The 27,972-nt window shown below is 42.1% G+C and overlaps 1 protein-coding gene across 9 annotated transcripts; it reads left to right on the plus strand.

Annotated features, from left to right (window-relative positions):
* The first annotated feature begins 336 nt into the window (after positions 1-336).
* On the plus strand, positions 337-27,884 carry sorbs3 (sorbin and SH3 domain containing 3). Of its 9 annotated transcripts, none has more exons than XM_005457425.4 (21): positions 337-524; positions 15,822-15,894; positions 16,607-16,795; positions 16,978-17,050; positions 17,379-17,512; positions 17,625-17,688; positions 18,518-18,556; positions 18,644-18,731; positions 19,695-19,803; positions 21,400-21,453; positions 21,601-21,708; positions 22,307-22,362; positions 23,574-23,644; positions 24,216-24,277; positions 24,421-24,467; positions 24,591-24,705; positions 24,780-24,905; positions 25,056-25,157; positions 25,741-25,835; positions 25,938-26,044; positions 26,551-27,881. In XM_005457425.4, exons 2-21 carry the CDS (start codon positions 15,883-15,885, stop codon positions 26,610-26,612), a joined length of 1,713 nt encoding a protein of 570 aa, XP_005457482.1. In that variant the 5' UTR covers positions 337-524; positions 15,822-15,882; the 3' UTR covers positions 26,613-27,881. The 9 variants fall into 9 exon arrangements, with proteins under 9 accessions (XP_005457482.1, XP_013131490.1, XP_005457480.1 ...); XM_013276036.3 differs by having other exon boundaries at positions 339-524; positions 24,219-24,277; positions 25,056-25,607; XM_005457423.4 differs by having other exon boundaries at positions 341-524; positions 25,056-25,607; positions 27,085-27,884.
* Positions 27,885-27,972: the final 88 nt, after the last annotated feature.

Consider the following 27,972-nt stretch of genomic DNA (forward strand, 5'->3'; position numbering starts at 1 on the left):
AAAGTGCTAAAGACTCTCCTTTTTCCTTTTTTTTTGATTGATATGAATGTGACACACACTAAAGGCTTAAGAGTGTGAATAGACCAACAGGATTATAACACTAAGGCCTATTTATTGAGATTGCTATAGAAATCATCTTTTTTGGCATGTGCTGTCAAACACCGGAAGGTGGTTCTGCTGCGCCTCTATGGGAATTTCTATTATTTCCAGCTGTGGATGGAAACTATTACCAAGCCCCTTTTTCCCTGATGAGCTTTAAAGAGCATGCTCACACAAACACAAGAAACACACACACACACACATATTACATGCGCACGCCTATGGACACCCAGTCAAACATTCAGACTCAGGCTGAATCATTCACAGAAGATAAAAGACACCCTGTTGGCTTTACAAAGAGAAAGAGGGAGGGAGAGTTCGAGAGAAAAAGCAGCAGCAGTAGTGCCCTCCTTTTTTTTCATTCACTTCCTCTCTCTCCTTGTGTGCTGCAGAGACTTCACCGCTCAGCCTGCACTCTACAGCCTGTAAGTACTGTACAACTTGTGCCTCGGCTTCTCACAGTGACTAACGCAAAGGTTAGAGCTACTGGGATTTAAACGCTCAGAAAGAAGACTTATGTTTTTCTAGCCTCTTTCAGTTTTGACTTCAATTTTCGTGTGAGACTGTAGCACAGATGTGATATTTGCTTCTTCTCGTCACTACTCAGTTCATCACTGGCATTGACAAACAACATAAGGCATTATTTTTTTTAAGTCACTGGTCTGTTACTGCTGTGGGTTTATTTTCAGAATTTGTTTAAGTGACCTTAAGCAGCTGTCTGTGGTTCAAAAGATGGTTATCATCTGACCTTTATCCACACACCGACTCCCATGGTGGCTTTACATGTGGGGATATTTCAGTGTTTTCATCCTAGAAGTGCACTCTATCGCTCTTTTGGAAACAGGCATTAAAACCTGCAAGGATTTATTTCTATACAAGACATGTTTAGAGTGTGAACCAGAGTCCTGGGACATGTACAGCTCAGAAAAAAATGTTGTTTACTGCTAAAATAAACTCTGATGCATTTTTGTTTGTTCTCAGTGACATTCCACATGGGCTACCTCAGCGCATAACCTGTTGTATGGCCGTCGTTCCTTATCAGTCGTCTATCATGATGGCAATGTTTTTCTACGCTTTTGACTTATCTATCTTTACATCTTTCATTTGATTACAACAGTATCTGCTGTCTCCTGTCTCCTCAGAAGACGGAGAAGCTGATGCTTTAAAAAAAGGCTTGGGCCATAGCCACCAAGTATTTTAAGGTTTTTAGATGATTGACCTCCTGAGATCTTTAGCTGTCATTGTTTTAATTAGCTTGTGTGGTAAAGGTCTGCTTGAATCTATCAGTAACAATGAAGGGCTGAAGTACAAGATCATCTGTGTTCCTTCCTATCGTGATTATCTGGTTAAAAACCCCAAAATAAAACAAAAGACAAAAACAAAAACTGGAGCTGACAATGAGTAAACCTTCATGTTTGCGTGGCAATAAGAGAGTAAGACAAATTGAGCAAGGTTTTTAATACAGAGACGTGCTGAGCACCACCGCGCCAAACCTGCTATTGCCTCTTACGTGATTACCTCATTTAGGCGCAGAGTGACAAAGTACCAGATTTGGTCACAGCAGGGTTAAAGTCTGTGCCAGCAGGACACAGATTATGAAGGAAGGCTCCTCTAGATCGCCCTGCACTGTCCGTTTAGGTTCAGCAGCTCAACTGGTTGGCGAAAACAATCCTGTGAAGCGTACAAGCTCAGTAAGTGGATATCTGCGCTGAGCTTTGGTGTACCAAGCCAGACCGCTGAATTATTGAAAGAGCTGAGTGCTTCGATTTCAAGTTGAAACTGGCGAGCACATGCACAAAAACATACACTTTTAAACAAATGGGCAGACCGTTGAGTAGGCCCTGATAAATTTCCTTCTTTGTCCTGCTGGCTTTCAGTTTATTGCTGGAATAAAACATGGATGTAAAAGGAGGGATTGCATCTGTCAGCAGGTGATCGGATCACTCACCTGCAACACAGACATTGTAAATCAGTCTTCCTGCTGCATAATATGTGCCAAAGCAAGCCTGTCAGCACACTGGATTTCAGGTTTTACACCGTTTGTCTTTTTTGGCAAGAACTGTGGGCAAACTGGAAATCCTGGTTTCATTTGGGCAAGAACTGTGTGTGTGTGTGTGTGTGTGTGTGTGTAAGACAGCAGGATTTAAGAATGTGTTTGTTCCTGTTTGACTGATCTCCTTCTAATTTGCCTTTAAAAGGGCAAAACATATTTCAGTCTCTTGTTGTTTCATTTTTATCTTCACATCCAAAAAAGTATTGCTATTGTGTGCGATCATGGGAGAAAAGTCAGCAGGACTTGTGCTGTCAGTGGTTGCCTATGTGGCGTAGAGTAATGACTCTGAAACACTTCCAGAGCTACAGGAACAGAAAGAGCTCTTATTCTCCCTTCATGCCTTTGGCTAGCCAAAGACCTGGACTGTGTACACACACACATTCATGTAAGACACACACACAGACACACAAAAGGAGAGGAAGGCATGGGATAGATAAAGTTAGGAGGGGACATGATGGAGTCACTGGGTAGTGTCTGGGAGGTGGAGGTGATGAACTATTTTGGTTCTCCTTTGGTTAACCCTGTGCAGTGAAATATCACCTTATGACAACAATAGAGCTGCTTCACTGAAGGAGGTGCCCCAAACTGACAAGTCAAGTACGAGGGGGGCACTTCTTGAATATGGGGGGGTTAAAATGGGTTGCTATGGCAATGCCTGTCAACCGGAGAAGTCTTCCGCGGAAGCAGGGAGAGAGAGGACTGGAAAAGAGAAGAAGAGAGAGAGAGAGAGAGAGAGAGAGAGAGATTGTGTGTCCTGGCTAGTTTCATGAGTCAGAGAAAGTGGAGGGAAGGTCTGCAAGTGTGGTTTTCATGCACAGCTCATGCAGACAGAAAGAGGTGTGAGTGGGTAAGTACACCAAATGGGAGCACAAATATATAAAAACCAATAGCAGGGATTGACCTTAAGCATTGTGGCTGTCTGGAAACATGTGTAAGTTTTAAAACTGTGTTTTGTTTAAGGTTGAGTAACCTGTCTGACTGCTCAGGGATTACATGCTGCTCTACAGGATTAATGCTGCGGTTTACAGTGTCTTAAAGCAAGTTAACTCATGTAGTTAGTGTTGAAACGGACAACAGGAGTGTGCTCCACTTGCGTCTGAGCAAGTGGAGATGAGAGCAGCTGGAGTCACAGCTGGAGCACTGAGGGAGAGAGTGAGAGTAAGAAAGAGAGAGAGAGAGACCTGGCATTGGGGATAGTGTTTCCCAACATGTCATCCCTTGTTGCTTTGCCCAGTGGGTAAGTGTACACTGGCAACTGTCAGGTGAGCTGAGAGGAAATAATTAGTTCTGTCAGGATTACTTTCCCATCTTGCAGCAGATATCAGGCCTAATGGCCCCAGGACCGTCCAGGCATCACCGGAGGCCCTCCTCACTGTCGGGGTAATTTCCACAGTTGGCTTTGACTCCCTTTGTGATATTACTGAGGGTCTAGCTGCCAGCACTCATAACCACTGGCTGCACTCAGCTTTGAAGATGCAAGATGACAAGCATGAGGATTTGTGACATTTTTCTGCAGTTACTCTGCTCTGAGCTTTGTATTTTCTCATGCTTTGTCTGGCGTATCGAACACAAGCTCAAATAAGGAATCACTTTAAATGATGTGAAGCATGCTTTTTTTGTTGTTTTTGTAAGAGCAAATCTGATAAAACGGAACCTACTCTGGCTCTACCCGGAGAGGGAGGCTGTGATTTACTGCCTTTGGGCTTCTCCTGGGAACTCAGCGCCTCTCCATTGACAAGAAGTACAGACTCCTCCTGCTGCTCAGACTGGAGGAGCACCATACAAGGAGGTGAAATACTTCCCTCCTGATAAATGTGTGTATCCCCTCAATAACTGCATATCATAAACTTGCGGCTGCAGGACCTTGTATGGGCTGCGTCGGCACATCTGCGATGCTGCACACGGGAAGCAATGTTGTACCATCGACCTCGCAGAACTGACCTCTCACATAGCTGCAGAGTGACTCACTTTATGTGTTTGGAAATAAAAGCCTGTTTTATTTACTCGACAAATGTGCTTGTAATTACCATCTCACCACTTTTTAAGGCAGGATTTTGTTGGTTTTTACAGCGCTCTTATGTAACTTACTGGGCAGCAGTAACACTGTGTACGTGCAGATGAGGTGATAAGACTTTACCCTTCAGAGCAGGTTAAAACAATATCCACACTCCTATACATGATTAGAATCTTTTTGCACATTTTAAGGATTTTATGGCACTCTGAGAGTGTTTAGGTCGACATGTTGTAGCCGGCTTTCTTCATGAGCTTTTACACAGCTTTAAGAACTTTTAATCGGACTCTTTGCAGCAGTGCACTCTTAAGGAGTAAATGATTAACTCTTTTGCTTCTGCTTACCGTGCTGCACAAAAGACTTGGGGGCTCATAAATGGTGATCAATTCACAAGGGACTGTTGTTTTTTTTTTAAGACCATCTTTCCTAATTTGCAAAAAAACAAAACAACCGTCAAATCACGACGTTCCCAGTAGCAATCGCACAAGTTCATGGGTCAGCACTGCCGCAGTTTTTCATCAGAGTATGTGCGGCCACCTTGACAGCCTTGCTCCCACTGAGAACAATATAGGACGTGCTCTCTCTTTGTGCAGTGGAGATGGAGGTCATCATAGGTCAGGGTGTTCGCAAAAAGACCTGGCTGCAGCTTTCTATGGAAGATAGAGAACTTTAGGAAACGGTGGCTTCTTGCCATCAGCTGGTGTCATGAGTGAGAGCTGTGTGATCTGTGAAATGGGTTTATCTTTACAAACATTTGACATTTTTTTGTAGTCTGCAAAACTGCTACTATATTAGAAATGTTATTAACAGCTGTGGAAACCTCCTTTTTGTGACTCAGAGGAATTACAGGGGTGTGGTGAAGTTCAGTGACCTCGTAGCTGCTGACTGGTTCTGCTCTGTCTCAACAACTTCTGATAATAGCTTGATTTGTCATCAACTCCCTTTGGACTAAAAGGAGAAGTAATCTTGTAGGTTCACTAAAGTCACTTTTTAAAGTTAATTGTGACACAAATGTTTAATTTGATATTGCTGATAAAACTAAGTTTCAGTCGAATATTTGGCTCAATTCTTTGAGACGCCGGATGAGTGTCCCTGGGATCGATTCAGAGAATTTCATACAAAAATCCCCCGATTCTAATTCAGCCTGTCCTCAGTTACCCTCTTCTTTACTGAATGGAAAGCAAGAGAAAATAAGAAGTATTTTCAGCAAGCTGGAAGTATAAAATTCTGGTGTTGTGAAATCATGTCTAGAGCGGGGCATCCTCCTTTCATCTCAAGTGCACATGGGCCTTTTATGGCTCTGTTTTTCTTCCATCCCCAACCTGATCTAGGGGTGATAAAGGACCTCTCACCTAGCAGGGGGCTTTACTTGTAAATACATCTGCTATGGCACTGACGTATTTCACCATGACAGCATCACAGGTCTGTCTTTGAAAGCTTGTAGCTGCCTCCTATGTTGTGTCTCTTTAATTACATAAGAATGAACTAGGCGTTCAGATTAAATGTAAGAACAGCCAGACATCTGAACAGCAGTTTTCTTGCTACATATCAACACAGAGTTTTCCTTATTAGGTAGGATTGTGTTTGGTGCTGTCAAACAGGGAATGCATGCAGTGCTGGAGAATTCCTGGGTTGGATTTTGCTCTCCAGAGGAATGAGAGTCACTAGTATGACATGAGCTTACTCATCAGGAAGCTACTTCGCTGAAGTAGGATATTTTAGCTCTTAGGCTTCTGAACAGAGGGAGACCTTATGTAGCAGTCCCCCGGACCAAGGAAGAAATAGAGAGAGCCTCGACGGGTGCAGTAATTTTTACTTGGAGATTCGTTCAGAATCTAACAGTACTGAGGTGCGCCAATGCACCGTGAAAACTAAACAGAAACACAAAATACATTTTCTTAGACGCTTATTACAAATATGAACTTAAATAAAGCAGAAAATACAACAAAATATCAACTAAACAATCAAATACAACTTAAAACATGTACCTCGCTCCGCATTCCAAGGGCTGCAAATTGTATTTTGCTAGAGTCCGGTATCACGCTGCTTCATGCTTCATTGAGAGCTGCTTACTGGGACATGTGCGCCACGAAATCCGGTCTGAGCTGGAAGTGCAGCTTGCCGCTAACTAAGCAACAGAGCCCTCTACTGGACACAACGCGTAGCTGTTCAGGCTTAGATCGCTTAACAAAACTGGACCTTTACACTCCCACCAAATCATGTATAGCAAACAACATTCTATACATTATTTCCAGACTTAACATATGGACATTACTACAAGAACAAACACAATTTCAAGTACATCATCAATAAACCTTCGCAAAAATACGTCTGATGTGACAGTATTGATTGAAACATCAATTAGTTATTTTCTAATAGAACTACAAGCTTTTGAACAGGTCGCTCAACTATGTGAGGTTTGTGTGCTGTTCCCTGCTTCTTTATTAAGCCTCGATCGCCAACTTGAAGCTTGACTCTGCGGACCAAACCGTCATCTTCTTCTGGTGCTTCAACCACTCGAGCCAGTTGCCACTGATTTCTGGGAAGCATGTCTTCTTTGATAATGACTATGTCATTAACTTTAAGATTTCGACGTGGTACGTGCCATTTCTGTCTCGTAGATATGTTCAGAAGGTACTCTCTTTTCCATCTACTCCAAAACTGCTCAGTGAGATACTGTACTCTGCGCCACCGCTTCCTTGCATACAAGTCCTCTTTCACGAACTTTCCTGGTGGAGGCAGTGCAACCTTTGATTTCATCAATATGAGGTGATTTGGAGTTAGAGGTTCAGGAGATTTAGGATCATTGATTCCATCGACGCTCAGTGGTCGGCCATTAACGATAAACATCGCCTCATAGAATAGAGTTCTTAGAGAGCTGTCATCCAGCCTGCCTTGGCATTGAGCAATGGTGGCATTGAGAACATTGCGGATGGTTCGAATCTGTCGTTCCCACACACCTCCTGCGTGGCTAGCAGATGGGGCATTGAATACGAACTCACACTGTTTATTGGCAAGGAATGCTTCTAAGGCATCTGTGTCGCATTGTTTAAGAGACTCTCTCAGCTCATTTTTGGCTCCAATGAAGTTTGTACCCTGGTCACTGTACAACTTACAAACAGCTCCTCTTAAGCTGATGAAACATCTCAGAGCGTTGATGAAAGAGTCAGTAGAAAGATCCTCAAGCATCTCAATGTGGACTGCACGTGAGGAAAGACATGTAAAGAGGAGTCCATACCTTTTATGCTCTTTACGACCTTGTTTTGTGACAAATGGTCCGAAACAGTCCATTCCACAATACATGAAAGGATCTGAGATTTCAACTCGTTCCTTTGGAAGTTCAGACATGCGTTGTTCTTCTGGTGAACGTCGTAGTTTTCGACATTGAACACATTTGCTTATTAGTTTTGCAACTTCCTTGCTCCCACCAATCACCCAAAATCCGTTTGATCTGATTTCCATAAGAGTTTGACTTCTGCCTTGATGAAAAATCTGTGCGTGAAAATGAGTAATGATCAACTTTGTAATGTGATGGTCTTTCGGGAGGATGATGGGGTGCTTAAGTCCCTGACAGAGTGTTGACTTCTTCAGTCTTCCTCCAACACGGAGAAGCCCTTGATCTAGTACTGGATCTACTCTAAAGAGGGGACTTGAACTCTGAAGGTTATCTCCCACCTTCAACACTTCCATCTCTCGGGAAAAGGCCTGCTGCTGAAGAAGCTTTATTATTGTGTCAGCAGCTGTTTTCCGTTCGTCTACTGTTACAAAGTTTCTATACTGAGCTTTGCTGGATCTCAATCTTTTTATCCTTGCAACCACTTTAAGGAGCATTGACCAGCTTGAAAACCTTGACAAACGGCTGAGGATATTGTCTTGTTCACTTGTCAGAGTTGTGAGAGCTTTGACTGCTTTGACTTCTGGATCCCCTACCAACAACACAGCAGAGGGGCTGGGTGCATATGAAATGTCATGTTCCCACAGAAACTTTGGACCAGACAACCAACATGTTGACATGATCTCTGATGCACTGAGCCCTCTAGAGGCGTAATCTGCAGGATTCTGAGCTGTGTCAATGTAGTGCCACTGTTTGGGATCTGTAGTTTGCCTAATTAACTGAACCCGGTTGGCAACAAAGACGTGGAACCGTCGTGCCTCGTTGTTAATATAGGCTAAGACTACTTGGGAGTCAGTCCAAAAGAACTCTTCATTAATGCACATCTGAAGCTCCGCGTTTAGCATGCTGCTCATTCTGGCTGATGTGACTGCGGCTGAGAGTTCTAATCGTGGGATACTGGTGACCTTGGTAGGTGCGACTCTTGCCTTAGCCATAACAAGACTACAGTGGACCTTCTCGTTGCTGAGGTACCTAATATAGGAGCATGCACCATATCCTGAATCACTAGCATCACAAAAGTGATGCAGTTCCACCTTTACAATGTCTGTTAGTTCTGGTGGGTGGTAACATCTAGGCACTGCAACCGATTTTAGTCTTTCCAAACCATCTTTCCAGTCCTCCCACCGTGAACGTAAGTTGTCGGGAAGGGGGTCATCCCATTCAGTGCCTCTGCGACACAGTTCCTGTAGGATACTCTTGCCTCTTAAGGTGAAGGGAGCTACGAACCCTAGTGGGTCATACAGGGATGAGATCACTGACAGTATGCTCCGGCGAGTAGGAGGCTGGTCCTTAGTGTTTATTTTGAAACTGAAAGTGTCATTTTTGATTGACCACTGGATGCCGAGCACATGGCCTTCAGCTGCTGTGTCAGGTTTGAGATCGAGTGGTTCTGTGGTGTCTGCTCTGTCTGAGGTTTCCAGCTGGGAAAGCGCATCACTTTGGTTTGAGTTGAACTTGTGCAGATGTAGACCGCCGAGTCTACAAAGTGCTTGCGTTTTGGTGATGAGTTCTTGTGCCTCTTTAACTGATGGGACGCTAGTTAGACCATCGTCTACATAAAAGTTCTGTTCAACAAACTCTGAGGCCTTAGGATAGTCTGCTTTGTGCTGTTGTGCTAAGTATTTCAGGCCGAAATTAGCACATCCAGGGGATGAACTGGCACCGAATAGATGTACAGCCATTCTGTACTCTCTGGGTTCTGTGTCTAATTGTCCATCCTGCCACCACAGAAATCTCAGATAGTTGCGCATGTCTGGACAAACAGAGAACTGGTGGAACATTCTCTCGATATCACAGATTATGGCTACATTTTCCTTCCTGAAACGACAGAGTACCCCCACCAATGAGTTGATCATATCTGGACCTGTGAGAAGAGTGTCGTTTAATGAGACACCGAGAAATTTTGCTGAACAGTCAAAGACGACTCTTAGCTTGGCTGGTTTTTTCGGGTGATATACCCCGTGGTGTGGGATGTACCATGCAGTCTCGCCATCAGACAAAGGAGGGGCTAATTCTGCATCACCACTGCTGATAATGTCTCTCATAAAGGAACAGTAATGTTCATGATACTGTTTATCAGCCTTTAGCCTTTTCTTCAGGTGTTGCAGTCGGACTGTGGCTAGCTTCTTGTTGTTGGGAAGAGCTGGCGGATCATTGCCCTTGAAGGGAAGCGGCATCTCATAGTGTCCATCTGGTCTTTGTTTTATTGCATCACTGAGGATTTGTATGAAGCGAACATCATCCTGTGATACATACTTGTCCTCATAGTTTCTCTCATTAAAGTCAGTCTCTAGGACTTTGAGTACATCTGTAGCTGATGGTATGGGCATTTCTTTGACCGTGATCCTGTGCACATAACTCTGGTTACCTTCTCTGTCTAGGTGGGGATTACCAGAACCAATAATACTCCATCCTAGTAAGGTTCTTTGTGCGAAAGGCTCGCTTATTTTGCCTGTGACGATCTCTAGGGGGGCTAGTGCTGATGGGCAGTCATAACCAATCAACAGACCTACTTCACAGTTCTGCAATGGCTGTAACTTGTCAGCCAAGCTTTCAAGGTGTGGCCACTGTAGTGCAGTTTCCTTGGTAGGGATATGAGACTTGTCAACTGGGATAAAGTCACGAGAGTAGGCTTGTTCTATTCGGACACGAGTCTCAGAGTCAAACCCACGCACCTGTAAGTTGTTAGCAAGTTTACTTGCGACCACTGTGTCGACGGAAGTCATGGTGCTAAGCTTTAACTGCACTGGTTGGGCGTCTACATTTAGTTCTGAAGCCAAATCCTCTAAAATAAAGGATGAGTCACTCTGGGTGTCAAGCAGGGCATATGTAAGTATTTCTTTCTCAGGCTCAGATGCAACTGACACAAATACTGGTACTATGCTGGATGTGGAAGATGTTTTCCTTGTTAGTACATGAGTCATAACATTATGCACTTCCTTCTTTGCACCTTCATCTGGGGATTTAGAATCCTCAGTTTTCCTCTCTTTAGGTTCATTCACTCTTTCTGTGTGTAGACAGGTGGGGTGACGCCGACCACACTTACTACAGGAGTGACGTCCTCTGCATTCTTTGGTTACATGACCCCTTTTCAAACATCCAAAGCAGAGATGATTTTCCTGAATGAAAACTCTTTTGTCATCACTAGTTTTTGCTGCAAAAGCAGGACACTTAGCTATGCCGTGCGATTCTTCTTTGCAAAACAAACATGGGGGTTTAGGTCTAGAAATAGATACTGGGATTGGTGGAGACTTTGGTTGGGAGGTAGTACTGAGTGCCTTCGCTCTTTTAACGTGCCGCTCTTCTGATGCCCTTTCGCTCATTAGGAATGGTGAAGCAACAGGATTGCAAACTACTTTAGCTTCATTTTGTATGAACTTTGTAAAGCGAGCGAAGTTGGGGTAGTCTTGGCTTTTGTCTAGCTCCTCCACCACAATGCGGCTCCATCTCTGCACTATCCACTCAGGCAGTTTTCTTAGAAGCTTGTGATTTTCCTCACAATCATTAAGGATATCTAGGCCTTTGACTTGAGGGATAGCCTCAGCACAGCTTTGGAGAAAATCTGCAAACTCCCTCAGCGCTATGGGATCATTGGCAGCTATTTTAGGCCATTTTGTGAGTTTAGCCCTAAAGGCTCTTTGGATAACAAATGGGCTGCCATACCTTTCCTCTAGAACGCTCCAAATGCCTGCGTATGCCTGCTCACTGTTGCGGAAGAAATATCCCTCTACTGCCTTTCGTGCTTCACCTGCAAGATAGCTCTTTAGATATAACATTTTCTCACACACAGGTAAAGGTTTGTCACCAATTAGTGCCATAAAGGATACCTTCCAATCCATAAACTTTAGGGGGTCGCCACTAAAGATAGTGGGCTCAGGTACAGGAAGCCTGTTTAGGGTAAGAGAGCTGGCAAGGGCCTGAACTATGCTAAGTTCTTCTTGTTCTGGAGAAGTATTGTGAGGTCTAAATGTCGGTGCTCGTGGATTTAAAGAGAGCCGTGGTGCGCTGTTGGGGAGATTTCCAGAATTTTCTAAGTTGTAGCAGGACACTTGATCATGGCTTTCAATGTCATTTTGAGCGCTAAGGGCTCTTACTCGTGCAGCTGCTACTTTCACTTCACTGTCTGCCTTTAACTGTTGAAGTTTAGTCTTTTCCTCCTCCAACTTTGCCTTTGTTTCCACTTCCTTTATTTTCCACTCATTTTCCATTTGGCTGATCTTGGTTTCCTGTGCCAATATTTCTTGTGTGGCCTTTGCTTGTTCCACTTTGGCTGCAAGTTCAGCTTCTGCTTCCACCTCACGACTGCCAGTAGAATCTGCCTTTGAGTGTGCGACTGAACCCTCTGGGAACGACGTTTCGGTTTTTGTATCACCAAACACAGAACCATAGTCCTTTTTGTTTAACATCACTCGAACTCTTTCCTTTTCAAGGCGATCGTTAAAGAGCTGATCGATATTTTCCTGTCGTTTAGCAATAACTTCACAAATGTCCGTTGTTAGCACTGCACAAGCATCCATTCGCTTAACAATGTCTGGCGTCATGGATTGGCTGCGGCGAATGGGTTCATAATGCTGTTGTACTACGGCGTGCTTGTCTCTTATTTCATGACTGGCATTATTTAACTCTTCAGGTGAGCAGAAAGTTTTCAGCTTTGTTCTGATTTCTTTAGCTGCCTTCTTCCAAGTGTCATAAGCTTTGTTAAATGCCTTCTCATTTTTCTTTGCCTCATATTCCTGCATTTCTTTACCTTTTTCAGTTAAATGCCTTTCACGATTGCTGGATCTTACTCCTTGTTGCTCTGAGTCGTCAGCTTCTTCAGCAGGGTTCAACATTTTGTCACTGTAATGTGTATGTTGCTCTATGCGATAACGTCTGGACTTAAACTTACGTGAGTGTTACTTTTTGGAAACAATGCTCACATCAGATGTTTACATCACATAAATAAACAGATTAGCACCCACATATTAGACAAAATGTAACTGTAAATACTGCTGATATACCATAACGTTACTTTCAAGAGGAATAAACCCATACAATTTAAAGATTGTGATTACTTAGTGCAAAGCAGTACACCTTTAAGGCTGTAAACCACAAAAATATTTAAGGCAATTAATTCTGAATTAGTGTGCAGACATTTTAACTTTGTTATCAGCAAAGTCCTTAATGGTCATAATACCTGCACCTTTGTAAAGTGAGCATCAGAGTTCAAAGTGGAGGTAGGCGACGAAGCAATGATGATCTTGACTGGCGTAGAAATCTCTCACAGCTGACACACGGACCTCGCTGGACAGGCACGGGCTGCACTCATCAGGCATGGGAGCTAGCAAGTAGCCTTCACTCAGCGACGAGTTTTCACTGTAGCAGTCCCCCGGACCAAGGAAGAAATAGAGAGAGCCTCGACGGGTGCAGTAATTTTTACTTGGAGATTCGTTCAGAATCTAACAGTACTGAGGTGCGCCAATGCACCGTGAAAACTAAACAGAAACACAAAATACATTTTCTTAGACGCTTATTACAAATATGAACTTAAATAAAGCAGAAAATACAACAAAATATCAACTAAACAATCAAATACAACTTAAAACATGTACCTCGCTCCGCATTCCAAGGGCTGCAAATTGTATTTTGCTAGAGTCCGGTATCACGCTGCTTCATGCTTCATTGAGAGCTGCTTACTGGGACATGTGCGCCACGAAATCCGGTCTGAGCTGGAAGTGCAGCTTGCCGCTAACTAAGCAACAGAGCCCTCTACTGGACACAACGCGTAGCTGTTCAGGCTTAGATCGCTTAACAAAACTGGACCTTTACACCTTATTATGCCCCTACTATACTAGTAGGTCTCTACTAGTATAGCACTGCTTGATTCAGTTCAGAATATTCCATATTTGTGTTATACTGGCCATTTAAGTGTACCCACCCACTCAGAGCCACCCTCCCTTTGAGGCCAACCTTGAAACAGATTTGCTGCTATACTCACAGCCAGAGCTGTATGCCTGAAGACCATGTTAAAGATATCCACCCTCATTTACATGAAAGTGTGAATGAGAAAATGCAGTCTGAAGCGTGAGCCTTTGGCTAATAGGGATAGGGACATACACTGACCTGGTTTGATCCCTTAAGGAGACACAAACACCTTTAGGGGCTGTGTCAGCAAGGGTATCCAGAGTAAAGACCTACCAAATAAAACATGCAGCGTTACCTGCTGTTGTGACCCCTAGTGAAAAAGGAAGCAGCCAAAAGTAGCTACACTAGTCTAATTATTTGAAAATCTGGCCACAACAAGTACTCTTTAAAATGAGTTACAACTGTAAGAGTGTAACGTCTTCGGGGAATTCTTTGATGTTTGCAGATATTTGGAGGCTAGAAATAAGAGATAATGCTGAGCTATCTTATAGAGACTACAAAGACATATGACAAAATGCAGCTGTCACTGACTACATTATGCGGAAACTGAAATGGCAGCAGTGACGGGAAAATTGTTTCCTCTTCCCAAGTTCTGCTGAAAATTGTTCATCTATTATTCATCAGTGGCACAGCCCCTTACAGTGAGAGGCTTTATAGAGCCAGGGAGACCAGATGTAAACACAGAGCAGCGTGTCAAACACGCTGTAAATGAGACTTCATGCATGGAGCTTGTTTGCAGTGTTTCCTGCCGTAGGACGGATAATAATTTTGTTGTGATTGCTTTGGGCAATGATAGGTCATCGGTCATGCTTGAGCATTAATGGTATTGTTGAAGGCACAAACCTCCGGTTCCCATCTATTTTGTGTTATGTAACTGGGGTAATTGGGGGATGATGACTCAGATGAGTGACATTGTTGTCTGGAAACTGGAACATTTGCTATATCAGAGCACGGACTCTGTGCTGTCTCTTTCCCTTGTGCACAGAGACGCAGAGTGCTTATATTTCTTGGTCTTTACCACAATGATTATAGACTAATGTTCAGCTGCAAACGCCACATGGAAAACTCATTAGTGCAAATTGTGCTGGGCAGCTTTCAGCCTGTAGTAGCCTGGTTTGTGCTTGGTCACGACTTTCTTGGCATACTTCAAAGACATAGCTTTGGACTGCAAACTATCCTTATATTACCTTATTGTTTCCTTCAAAAGTTACTACTATTTTCTGTGTTTTCATGGGTGTAGGGGGCTGTTTTCAAGCTGCCTTTGTAATAGTTTGGGTTTCAGGAATTTGGTGAAGAGAAGGTGTGGTATGCATACGTACATGATGCGGACCATTTAATCTCCATAGGAGTCTGTCTCATTCAGGAGCAGAAATAGCCTTCCTCTCATTCTCAGCCTGCGTCTGATGTTGAAACAGCGGGCATAATCTGTTAGTCTGAGATGCAGCTGATTGGAAACTGGTGTCTGCTTTCAGTAGCTGGCCCTTTCCCATCATCTAGCTGCTTCAAGTCCAGCTTATTACGACACTGGGAAGAGTGAGGCAGACATGTGAGTCACACTCATTGTTTTTGGGTGGGTTTTTCCTTAGTAGTGGGGAAAACTGGGTGACGCTCATTTTCCCTTTTTGGAAAGCTAGTGGGATGGGATAATGGAACAGCTGGACAGTCTGCCTAGATGTAAAATATGAACTTATGACTGGGGAGCTTTGTGCTACACCATACAAGACATGACCAACAAGGAGATAATTGGGGGACATCATCTGAAATAAAAAAGTAAACAATAATATCCTCAGATCTATGGATTCTAACATATATACTGATGGGACACTTCTAGTTAAAACAGAAATATGATCCATGAAGGATATGAAAACCAAATCTATTTCAAAGTTAGTTTTTAAAACAAAGAAATCACAATTTTTGGCATATATTAAAATTGTTGTTATTAGCTATTTCTGTGACGCAATCAAAATTTAACTTTACTTCTTATTTAACACTTTACCTTACACAGAAACATTAAAAGTCCAAACAAAATCTGAAATGTCACATTTGAATAAAAGAAGGCAGCTGGATAGCTGGCATCAGGGGCGTGTCAGGAGGGGGGATTTGTCATTGGACAAGAATACTGTTACTCTTACAACACACAGATGAGTTGAGAGCATGGACAGGATAAGTAGGAACACAATTTATGAAGTACTTTACTAAAGTACAGGTTTAATGTACTTGTACTTTAAGTATTCCTGTGTTATGCTATTTTCTCCTTTTACTCCATTTTAATCCGGATGCAATTACTATACTTTGTACTCCATAGAATTTTAAAGCTTTACTTTCTTATTGATTTTTATTATTTTTTTGTGTCTTTCCAGATGCTTTTGATGCCGTGCACAAGAACTTGATATCTGTCACACAAGAACCACAACAGATCTAATGCAGTCGCAGGTAAAGTCAATTGCAGCTATGCTAAATATTGACATTTTCAACTGTTTAGCAAATGCAGCTGTCTTGAATAAGCAAATATGAACAGGGAGGAGAAACACTCATTAGTGTGACGCAGATCAGTCCAGTGTAGTGTCACAGTCACCATGCCATTGGTGCAGATAAGAGTTCAACCATGAGGCAAAGGGGATTTCCCATGACCCCTAGGATGAAGGACCAAAGCACCTGATAAACAGGGTAGGAACAGAGGATCCAGACAAGCCAGCATGGTCTGGGGTATCACTATGGAGACCGTAAGACAATTGCTACCACTGCTGGAGTTTTGGTTGACATCCTTGACCCCTTCCCAACCTCTCTGCCCTGACTCCGCCCCCGGCTCAAGAACAGGGAGACCTGGTGAAAAGGGAGTTAATGGGCTCATAATGACCCTCTCCTGTTTCAGTGCTGCCTTTCTGCAGCTGGAGCAAGAGAGACGACAAAGTGGGTGCAATACGACTTCCCGCTGCTGGTGCTTTAAATAAATTTTGGGTCTTTTCACCAGAAGCTCTTCTGCTCAGGCCATTTGTTCTCTGGAGAATAGCTTGACCGCTAACAAGTTCACATGACCTTATATAACAGAGTGCTGTTTACTCAGCGTCAATAGGAGAACATGACAGGAGCAAAGTTCACACACCGTTTTCGTTCATCCATATTTTTCATTTCCTCTCTGTTTTAGCAAAGCGCGCAAGTGGTTGCTGATCCAGATGGCACCTGGATAATCTACTCCGGGAAACCTGGAGTTTCTTCAGGTCAGCAACTAATAACTTCTCCGGATCTGACCCACAAAGTGATCATCTCTCCTGGACTACCCACTCCTCCCCTGAGCCCCTTTCATTCTGCGAGGCTGCCATCTGGAGAAATGAAGGTATCTAACAACACTGAGGCTGAGCGAGCGGTATTCGGGATACAAGTGCTCCTCCCTGTGGAAAAACAAAGCATCACACGCTATATATCAGTGTTTCGAAATCATCACTGCTGCAGGTTTGAGCTACATAACACTCTGATGTTTGGCACAGGACTGATTTCTACATCTCTGTCCTTTTCAAGGTGTCAGAGCTGAATGGAGGGAGCCCAGCAACTCTCAGCTTTGGATCATACTATGGACCCTCGCAGTCAAATAGTAAGATTACAAAATTAAAGTAAAGAAGTTGTAGTTTGAAAAGGGAAGAATTTGTAACCTGGAAGGATTTAAATGTGAATAACAAGAAAAAAAGTTACCACATTTGCTGAAAACAAAGATGAATCAAGTCACTTTGATTTATAGGGTAATAAATGAAAGCAGGTGAAGAATAAAACATTAAATTTGGTTGAAATATCAGCCGATGTGTAATACGTTTAACTTGATCTATGGGTTTCATATGATGTAGGAGGATTTATAAGCAGACAAGTGCCTGTGTACTTAAGTGAAACAACACAACAAATGAAATGTTGTTACTGTGACAACTTAGGCGGACTGTCCAACGGCCTTCGGGGCTCTGCCACGTTACCACGCAGCACGGGCCCTACCAGGGAGGAGAGGCTCATCAAGTTCTCAGGAATTGGCCCAGTGGATGAGACTGGGATGCCCATTGCTTCAAGATCAGTAAGCCAGAGCTAGCACTGCTTTAATTCTACAATGCTAGTTACATAAGAAGTGTTGTTGTTTTCAGCCAAATCCTTTGACTTTCTGCGCCTCCTCTTTCTTTCAATACCAGAGTGTGAACAAACCCAAAGACTGGTACAAGAGCATGTTCAGGCAGATTCACAAGAAGCCAGAAGGTAAGGACACTCCCCCCCCACTCCCTCACATACCCAGCTCCAGTGTGAATTCCTCTCGGTGTCCGTGTCAGGTACTGCTGAGGTGATCCAGCAAACAGATTACTGCGGGGGCAGAAAAAGGCATGATGAAAGAGCCCTAAGGTCTTATGTCTGTTCTGTTTATTAGCTTTGACAATAATCCAGCTTCTTATCTCAGCCCCTCCTAGATCTGGCTGGTTATTTTCAGTCTATTAGAGGTTTCATAATAGAAAAACATTCCCTGTGCGCACAGTAAAAAGTTCCCTCACAGCACTCGAGTGGATCCTTACAAGTATTTTGGTTTAGAAACGCACGTGCTTTGCTTGATCTAACAGTATTAGAAATGAAACCACTGAGTCCCAGCTATCAGTATCTCATCCTTATCTCAACATCTGAGATATAGCTTATGAATAAAAACAATGAAACATCTGCATGCTTTACTCAAGGAAAGTTTTTAGATACTTTGGATTCTCATTTATGCTTATTCACACTTTTCTTTTGAAGCCTTCCACTTCTGTAATTTGACAGCTGCTTGTGTAGATTAAAGTTTTGTGTACAGAACATATATAGCACTTTAGACAGAGTTTAAATGATAGACTCTTTAGTACACTAGTACAATGTTTAGTTACTTTAATTTAAATGAGATCTACTTTTTATGTGTGATACATTTACTTATAAGTCTTAACTTAGTAAAGAACAATAAAACACTGCAAGTGAGCTGCAAGTAATTCTTAAACAAGCTCATAAAAGAAATATGTTGGTGTGACATTCCTTATCGTTTAGTCTAAGAAATAATTTCCTTGTTCACCAGAACCTGAGCTGGAGCCTTCAGAGAAGTGGTCAGCTGAAAGTAAGGAAATTCCCCACATTCCACATTGTTGACTTGTTCGATTATGTAATCAGTTTTTACTTAAGACTGATGTGCACTGATCTGCAGGGATCCAGTTGTCCGCCAACATAGAAGAAAGTAATGAAGCAGACAAGAACCTCTTCAGACTAACACCTCATGGGGCTCTACCAGACTGGTGAGATTTGACATAACTCCTTTGTGGTCACGGGATGACTTTTCATATCCCAACATGAAAAAAGACAGGAGTGCTGAGAATAACAAATGTTCGCAACTTTCAGAAATTTAATCAAGCTTTTATATTCAGTGTAAGATGGATGTTTTAGGCCTAAGAGTATGAACTTAGACAGAAGAGGGTCAAAAGCAGGGTATCCAACACAGGTTCTTGCTGATTAGTGTAAACAATTAAATACAATAATACTAGAAATGCACTCATTTCCAGAACTCAACATTGCTACAGTTAGCCACACAGAAAGTCACATTATGCCAGATGCGTTCACTTAAAATGTGCAGTAGATGGCTTATTGTCATCCACCTTTTTCTGAAAGTAGCCAATCCACTAAAAGTGCTCATTCCTACCTATGAAGTTGGAAAGAAATTAGCTATAGAGATGAAAAACTTTTTGAATTTTTGAGACTTATGAATAGCATAAAAATGTTTTTAAGTGGCAGGAAAGAGCTTCCATAGAGAGGCTTCACATTATGCTGACAGGAAATGGAAAAATGTGTATTAAAAAAAAAAAGTCAAATTCTCATTTTGAACTTATGATTGAGGTTAATGTTACCGTGCTTCTGCACCACATCCAGATCTATAACAGGTTAAAGTTTTAGATCAGATCAGTTTTAACATATTTTTATTGCATGAAGCACATCTAAGTTCCATATACTTATTTATAAATAAGAATTTGTTTATATCTTAATTAATAAATATTCATTTACAGCAATTTTCACATGAGATACAGACTGCTGCTGATGTCTTATGTGAATGCTTGTACCATCAAAAACTACAAAGCCGAGAGCGGTGGGAAAAAATGTGTGGGACGGACAAGTTTGGATTTGTTGTTACAGGCACTTGCAATGAAGTCAACATTAAACTGCTGTCCATGGTGTGTGTGTGTGTGGGTGTGGGTGTTATATTTCAGGAGCGAGGATGTAGATAGACTGTCAGACCCAGGAAAGCAGCACACTCAACCAAAGAGCATATTCGACTTTGAGCCTGGAAAGAGCACCACCTCAGAAAGCCACAGTCAGGTACAACCTCACATGCTCTCATAGTTTAAAAGCAGGCTCTGATTCCTGCATTAAAAAATGTTCCTTCATGATTCTCTAAGCTCCAGGTTGTTGTTTGTGCTTATGCATCGCATTCTTTGTACAGTCTTGCACTGTTTTCCCAGTGCGGAGCTCAAGAAGAGGTTGGTTACCTTTTCTGTAAGGATTACAGTCTAAGTCTTTGTATTCCATCTTCTCACGCGAGGTGTTTAATAACTTGAGAGTGTGGTCAGTGTACGGTACCTACCACTTACCACCAGATTTACTCACTCCTTTTATTCAGAGGATCCAGTAGGCTCCCCGCATTCATTCATTTATCTTTTCAGTCAAAAAAAGACACTATGTATTTATGTTGAGCCTTGAGGGGTTTTACACCTTAAGTCAGTGATTTACAGGCTGGTGAGGCTGACGCTCTGAACTAAGAGCTGTTGTAACTGAGTGTGCAGTGAGTACTAGACCAGTGTCTCTTCAGAGTTTCTATTTTGAATGGCTCTTGCAACAATGTCCCAGATCTGGTGCATATTGTGCCTTGTGTCTACACTTGTGAAGAAAAGAAATCTTTGTTTCCACTCCCCCACCGGAGCTGTGGGGTCTTGTGATGCGTATTATGGTCCTAACCTCTTGTGGTGTATAATGGCTCACAGCATGGAGACTTATTTCATTTCCTCTTTATGACACTGGGCAATGTTGAATCCCCTGGATAGTATTTACAAAACCAGCTCACAGACCATATCAGGTGTTGTGCTGCTTCACAGTGACATTACAGTTTGTGATTGTAGTGAGGATGACCGCCCCCCAAAAGGAGGGAAGGACTTGGCGTTCAGAAGGACATATTAAGCCAAGGTGGTACAAAAAATAGAGCATTAGTCTGTGTTTCATACCAGCAGAGCCTTTTAAAGTAATGTTTCATAGAATCAGGGATGAAGGCAAAGAGGCATTAAAAGAGGAATTTCTGTGCTAGTTAAACCAAACATGCAGATTTATGTCTCTTGGCAGCCAGCCTATATCTGAAGAAGCTACAAAAGTTAGATTGTACACAACCTGGGCCTCAAAATTCAATAAAAAACAGTATAAATTAGTGAAATATTTTACAACTAAGCAACCACAGAACTGAGACATCTCTGGGAATTACATGGGTTGCCTATATAGCTAGAGACCAATCGATTTTTCTGGGGCTGATATTATCAGCTGATATTAGTGGTTTGTCAATTTATTGGTGTTGGCATTTATAACAGCCTGTAAATGAACATTTAAAAAGTAAAGAAATGCTGGGTGAAACGCCCGTCAGCCACGTTATAAGTGTTGATGTTGCATTTGTCCACTGGAGGGCGCTCCTACTTGTTCTAACGCCACAAACACCGACAAGCTGATCCTGGCAGAGCGGAATGACTAAATAATTACATATTATATGGAAATCTGTTTATGCGTGCTGTGTGTGACAGAAACAAAATAACTGATATTGGAATATTGGATTTTTAAATCACCAAATATCAATATTGCTATTCCAGTATCAGTAAGGCTCTATTCATTAATATCATTTCATTTCAATTGTTTTCTTTTTTGTTTTTTTGTCCATAGACACATCTATATGCACAGAAGCCGCAAGAGAAACCCAAATCTCCTTCAATAGAGGTGAGCCTCTTTTACAGTATTTATTTCTGCGTTCTAAGATGTCATCTGTTTAAAATGCTTAAAAGGGGACATCATCAGCTCCAAACTTCAGACTCTGTATTAGTGTTTTAATCTTGCCATTCCACCTCCACAACTGTTCGGACTCAGGCCAGTCTGGTGTCTGAGCTGAGTCGATTTGAGGCTGAGCTGGACTCGGAGATTCAAGGCCTGGAGCGGAGACTTTCCCAGAAGAAGCAGCATCGAGGCTGGGGTGAGGTACTGAGCCCCCCTCCTGACTCTCTCTGCTGAAGCATCCCCCCGCCACCACCAATTTAGTAGAATTGCCACTTCCCTACACTTCCAATGAAGGCTGTGCGCCAGTGAGATCCCTCTGCTTCCTTATCTTTGACATGTTTTCCTATGCCACCTGGATGATATAGTCTGCCTGTCTGCCTTTGCATTCGGATCAGTCTGCTTTGTAAATCGCCTGCTTGCAAGTTCCTCCACAACGAGACCTGCCTGCCGAAAAAGAATTACAAAATCAAATTTTTCAGTACTTTTTGATTATTTTCTTCTGAACTCTCCTTGCAGTATCACAGAGACTGTGCCAAAATTTGTCATGCTTTTTCCTGATTCCTGTGTGATTGAATCAGCCTCATAGTCTGCAATTTAACTGAAATCACAGGCGGCTCAGACAGATCATGAGTGGTGCTGCTTGTAGCCTGAGGAGGATAGGACCCAGGGGATTTCTTGCTCCTTTGGGAGTGGTCAGCACCTCGACTTTGTCTGAGTTGTTGTGAGATTTCCTCTGAGCTGTGAGATACAGAAGGCTTCAGGGAAAAATAACTGTGTTTACTGTTCACTCTGCTTGCAGGAGGCTAGAGCCAGGGATCCAGTAACTGCTCCAAAGAGTGGCACTACTAGTTACAGGTCAGTCACTGGCATTGTTACACTCTTAATACGTAGACAGAATAAGGGATGTAATAATGATTACTCTGTATGATATTCAGCTGGATTTAATTGCATTTATATTGTACATATCTTTTATGCTGCACTCTTATGAGTTAATCTCCATTTTCCTTACTTTATCTGTACCCATATTAATTGGCATAAACACGTATTAATATCAGTAGTTTTTAAGTAATTTAGATCACTGTCTGTATGCATTCCAGGTTGTTTGAGGAATTCTTATTTTGTGGCAATGTTTAAAAGTTTTCAAAGTGATTTTCATCTCCTGTGCACATTGTATCATAGTGGCATATGCAGGACAGGTTAATAGAAAATCCAGGGTCACTACATAACAGACCTCCTCTGAGAGCAACTCCCTGCCTCTTAATCCACTTTAATATTGCGTCATCTCTTAGTAGTAACAGCTCCTTTCTTCCCGCTGTATTAAGAAACCCAGCACCGTGATTTGACAGAAAAACCATTAATACTTTGCACGGAACCCACTGGTATTTCAGGTGACTTTCTGTTAATTGAAGTCCAAGTACAGTATTTACCTTAAACAGCTGACGACATTTCACATTTCTTCCCGTGTGTGTAATGCATTCTTGGAGGATTCTCTCTGTTGTTTGCTAAGTTGAGTTCATTGGTTGTGACCTTTTCCAGTCTCAGGAGATTTGGCTTAGGACATAGGAAATTTAAAACACACAGCAGGGAAACTCTGTCAGCTCCTCACTGCTTCCTGTTATCTGGACACTTGGACTGTTTAGCTGTGCGAGTCCAGCTGCAACCACTAAGATACAAGAACTGTGCTGTCTGCATATGCAAATCAGCTCATGAGGAATCCAAGCTGGAATCTTTCGGGTTTCGGATTCATTCCCAACCCAAACACAAACTCAAATGCAAACACTCAGGATTGTGATTAATAAATCGTGTATCGAGATTGTAAAGACAACTAAAGCCTCATGCTTCACTGGAAGCATATTTTCAAGTCAAGGAGTCATCTGCAAGCCCTTCCAGCCTTTCAGTTATATACAGGAAATGTGCAGAAAACTCACACACTCTCTTACACTCATACACACACACACTCCCAGCTTTAACTTTGTGCCTTTTCATCTAAATGTTTGATATTAGAACTGAAAAGAGACAAACTTTTCAGATTTATATCATAGTCACTATGTTCTCCACTTTTTCAGCAATTCATCAGCATCAAAGCAGCCTGTCCATCACTTTGTTGGCACATCATCACCCTCTGCGCCCACATATGGTAAACACAGAGCAACACACATGCACACTGAGGCCTTCCTGGCATCTCTGCAATGTCATCGATAGTGATTTATTACAAAACTCTCCTTAAGTTGATAATAATCAGCTTTTCCTCATTCGTTAATCCACTCTTACTCAAAGACACATGTGCTTTTAGAGAACAGGCCGCTCATTTAATCAACCCGCATATAGTTGATGAAAGTCCCGAGTAATCTAATATTTGCTGTTAGTCTCAAGGCTGTCTTTCATTGCTAACGTTGTCTCCTGCTATTTTACTTGTTAGCTGAAGCTAACAAGTTACCATGGAAAGTCTTTGTAGTTTTTTTTCCTCCTAAAGAAACAGCTGTGGATGGGTGGGGAGGAAGCCCTTAAAAGTAGGAAGTGAAACCCGGAAGACCTGATTAAAGATTAGCGCTATCCAATTGTTTTTCCTGGAAGTTCAAAATCCCTTTTAACCCCATGTAGCTGTTATGATTATGATTGCTTTTACACAGCAACGCATTCAAAAACAACAAGGGAACAAAGGAGTGCATGTATCAGACTTCACTTGCTGTCCCTACTTTGCTCCACAGTAGAACGTCTTTCGCCTGCAAATGAAACCATGGAGGTCCCACCTAAAAAAGAGGAGAAAAAGGTATGTTTCTACCACTTTATTGCTACTTACAAAAGAAGACCGTAATAAATACATTTGCATTTTGATTTTATTTTGAAGGCTGGATTCTTTGCATGTGACAACTGCATTTTTTTGATTTGACAACATTTGATTTGTTTCTCCAGATGAAAGCAGCACGAGCCAAGTTTGATTTCCAGGCTCAGTCACCCAAGTAAGTTACAGAAGGAGCTGATACAATAAATTTGTAATTTCTTCTCTCAATGTAAAGTTACAGGTGTATCAGAAACTGAGATGTTCCTTTTGTGTTTCTCACTATCTTTTTTTCTTCCTTCAGGGAGCTCACACTGCAGAAAGGCGACATTGTTTACATCCACAGGCAGGTAGATGCCAACTGGTTTGAAGGAGAGCATCATGGAAGAGCTGGTATTTTCCCAACAACATATGTGGAGGTAAACTTCTTCTTCTTCTTTGATGTTATGTATAATGGCATGAATTTGGCTAAAAACTCCAATGTCTTTCACAGGTTCTGCCTCCTACAGAAAAACCGACACCTATAAAGTCTCCCAGTCTTCAGGTGCTGGAGTATGGGGAAGCTGTGGCTCTATTTAACTTCAATGCGGACCTACCTGTTGAACTTTCTTTCCGTAAGGTAAGTGGTTCATAATGCATCACTTCTGTTTGAACTAAAGGTTAGAGCAGAAACAGAGCCAAAACATAATTAGATTTAGGTTTTCCCTATTCAGTTCTCACTGTTTATGTCACTATTTAAGACTTTTTTAACCTCGATTCTCTATTTTAGGGTGAGGTGATCAGCATAACCAGGCGTGTTGATGATCAGTGGTTGGAGGGCAGGATTCCAGGAACAAGTCGCAGCGGCATCTTCCCAGCCAATTATGTTCAGGTCAACAAGATGCCCCGCACCAAATACTCCATGGATGACTACTCACCGGGACCCATGTCACCCGTCTCTCCTGGACCACAGAGTCCAGGACGTCCACTGCACTCACCTTCTCCGCGGTCACCTCTATCCCCTTTCACCTACACTTCCCTGAGCCCCAAACCTGACCACTCCCCCGTGAAACCGTCTTCACCTTCACTGCTCGGCAGCCCAGCTTCACAGTCACGCTCTCCCACTCAGACACCCGTACCCAAAGAAACAGCTAATCGCTTGCACCTCATCAATTCCAAACCGGTTTCACCCACCAACCACAACAATCACTGGGCTGGGACACCCTCAGCTAACCAGAGTGCCACAGTTAAAACCATTTCACCCTCCACTCATTCATCAACGTCGGCACACAGAGCAGGAGCTCCCACAGCGAACACTCCCCGATACTCTGACCACTCGCAGGTCTGCTCTCACTGCCTTTCTGATAAAGTGACACATTGTACACACCCACAGTGTTATTGTTTGTGCTGACAGGAATGTTGTTCATTATTTGCCATTTCATAATGATGACATGAGGTTTTTTGTTTTTTCCTAGGGTGCAATTCCAAATCAGGCTGCTCCACATGCCAACTCCCTGCCGCAAACGCAAGCACCAAACAGCCCCGGTTCAGTGATGGCGCAACACCAACCGTACGTCATCAGATGTTTTTGTTTGTTCACATTGTTACAGTACAGAACAAGTATTGCAGCTTTGGTGACTTTGTGGTTGAGGCTGCTTGCTCTCAATTTTAGGTATAAAGCTGTTTACAACTACAAACCACAGAATTCAGACGAGTTGGAGCTCAGAGAAGGAGACATTGTACAAGTGGTGGAGAAATGTGATGATGGCTGGTTTGTAGGTATGTGGTTTATGTTTATATCTTTATAAATAAGTGCTATTTAAGTGTATCATACTGTGTATTGTAGAAACAAGACACTGAAGCAAGGTTTTATATAAAAATGGATGGAATAAAAAAGAAAGAAAGGAATGTTTTGGCTTTGGGCGACAACTTGAATGCATATCTTTATTCATGTATTCACAATGTAACACTTGTCAAACTAGTCAAGCGTCTACAATAGTTTTGTCACCAGGAAACAAAAACACATTTTTTTAATTCAAGTTTGCCATTTGACGTGTCACCCTTATTTAGATTGTCTGGGAATCACGACAGATATGTCTACAGTGTTAACATACACGACAATCCTTTTTTGTTACCAATTTCAAAACATTCTGCAGTGTCAGTGCCCCATCTAGTGGACACAATGATATATTGCATATGTAACAGGCACAGTTAAACAGCAGAAGATCCCACAGATTCACAGTTTCTGTTACATGACCACGACATATGTTCTGTCCCCTTTCTAGGTACGTCAGAACGGACTCGTGCTTTTGGGACTTTTCCTGGGAATTACGTGGCACCGGTTTGACTTCCTCACTTACTGCTTGCCCACATCCATCAGGGGTCATTAGAGGCCAACTAATAATGCCAATATCCACCACACTCCCCAAGTGTTGATTAGTACAGCCTGCATGTTCATGATGTGAAAGGGAAATGATGTGATTTCTCACCTCACCTCCCTGCATGTTTCCATGTGTGCTGCACAGAGATTCAATGAGTATATTTTCAAGCACATCACTTCAGAAGATTGAATGAATGCAGATGCCACTGTTTCAGATTGAAAGAATGGATTCTATTGTTCCACGACTCTTTGCAGCTGCAGGAAATTTGCATTTCTCCCCACTGAACAGCACTGTTTCTCCAGAGGTCCTCACAGTACGAGACTGCATTCAGCTTTTCATCGCCACAGTGTCGTCACAAACCACTGAAGTTTCAGTGAAGACCAGAACCTTTTCTAGCTTTCGTGGAATATTAATATTTCCTTCAAATATTTTCCCCAGATTGTCTTTCAGATCTCTGAACAGACCCGGCGCAGTTTTGAGGAAACAACACGATAATCTGTAAATGGTGCGCAAAGTAAAGTGCAGTGAGGGCTCAGACATATCAAGCTTGAATGATGAAAAGTATAAAATGCATGTATTGGTCGCCTAAGCAAGTTATTGATTGTATAATGGATGGTTTTTCTCATTTACAAGAAACAATGTTAAATGGCAAATTTGGAAGTAAAGAGAAGGAATGTGTTTGATGCTGTAAGAGAAGTATTTGCTTTGAAACTGAATGTACAAGATGACCTGTGTCTGTAAGTCAAGACTAGATAATGGCTTCACAGCGATTGACTGAACGATCTTTTGAGGTATCTGACTTTATTCTGAATGTGCCAAAGCTAACCTTTATTCACACGCCTGTGTTAAACTGCACATTCCCAGCTCACTTTATTCTTGCTACATTTTCTACTACTGCTTCTACAGTGTTTTCCCAGCTTATGGGGTAAAAATTCACATTTTGATAACAGTATTCAGAAAATCACATATATTTGTGCCCATGCAACCTCTGAGAGTTTGTAATCCTAACTAAAGCATCTTTATTCTAAAGTTATTTTGCAATTTTATAAGATACATTCATGATTTCACTGTAAAAAAAAAAATGTATATTTAGCACACAAAAGATGATTGTACAGACTGTAACCTGTTATCAAATGGAAAGCATAATATATATTTGTTTTTAAAAAATATATTGCATATGTATGGTACGCAATTTTTAAAATAAATCTATTAAACATTACAGAGTGATAATGAAAGAAGCTTGTGTTTATGTGTTAATTTTTTTGGGAACAGTAATGTTGTTAGATATTAGAATAGCTAAACTAGATTATATATAAGGTAACAGGG

Source organism: Oreochromis niloticus, linkage group LG12 (genome assembly GCF_001858045.2).
Source record: "Oreochromis niloticus isolate F11D_XX linkage group LG12, O_niloticus_UMD_NMBU, whole genome shotgun sequence".
NCBI lineage: Eukaryota > Metazoa > Chordata > Actinopteri > Cichliformes > Cichlidae > Oreochromis > Oreochromis niloticus.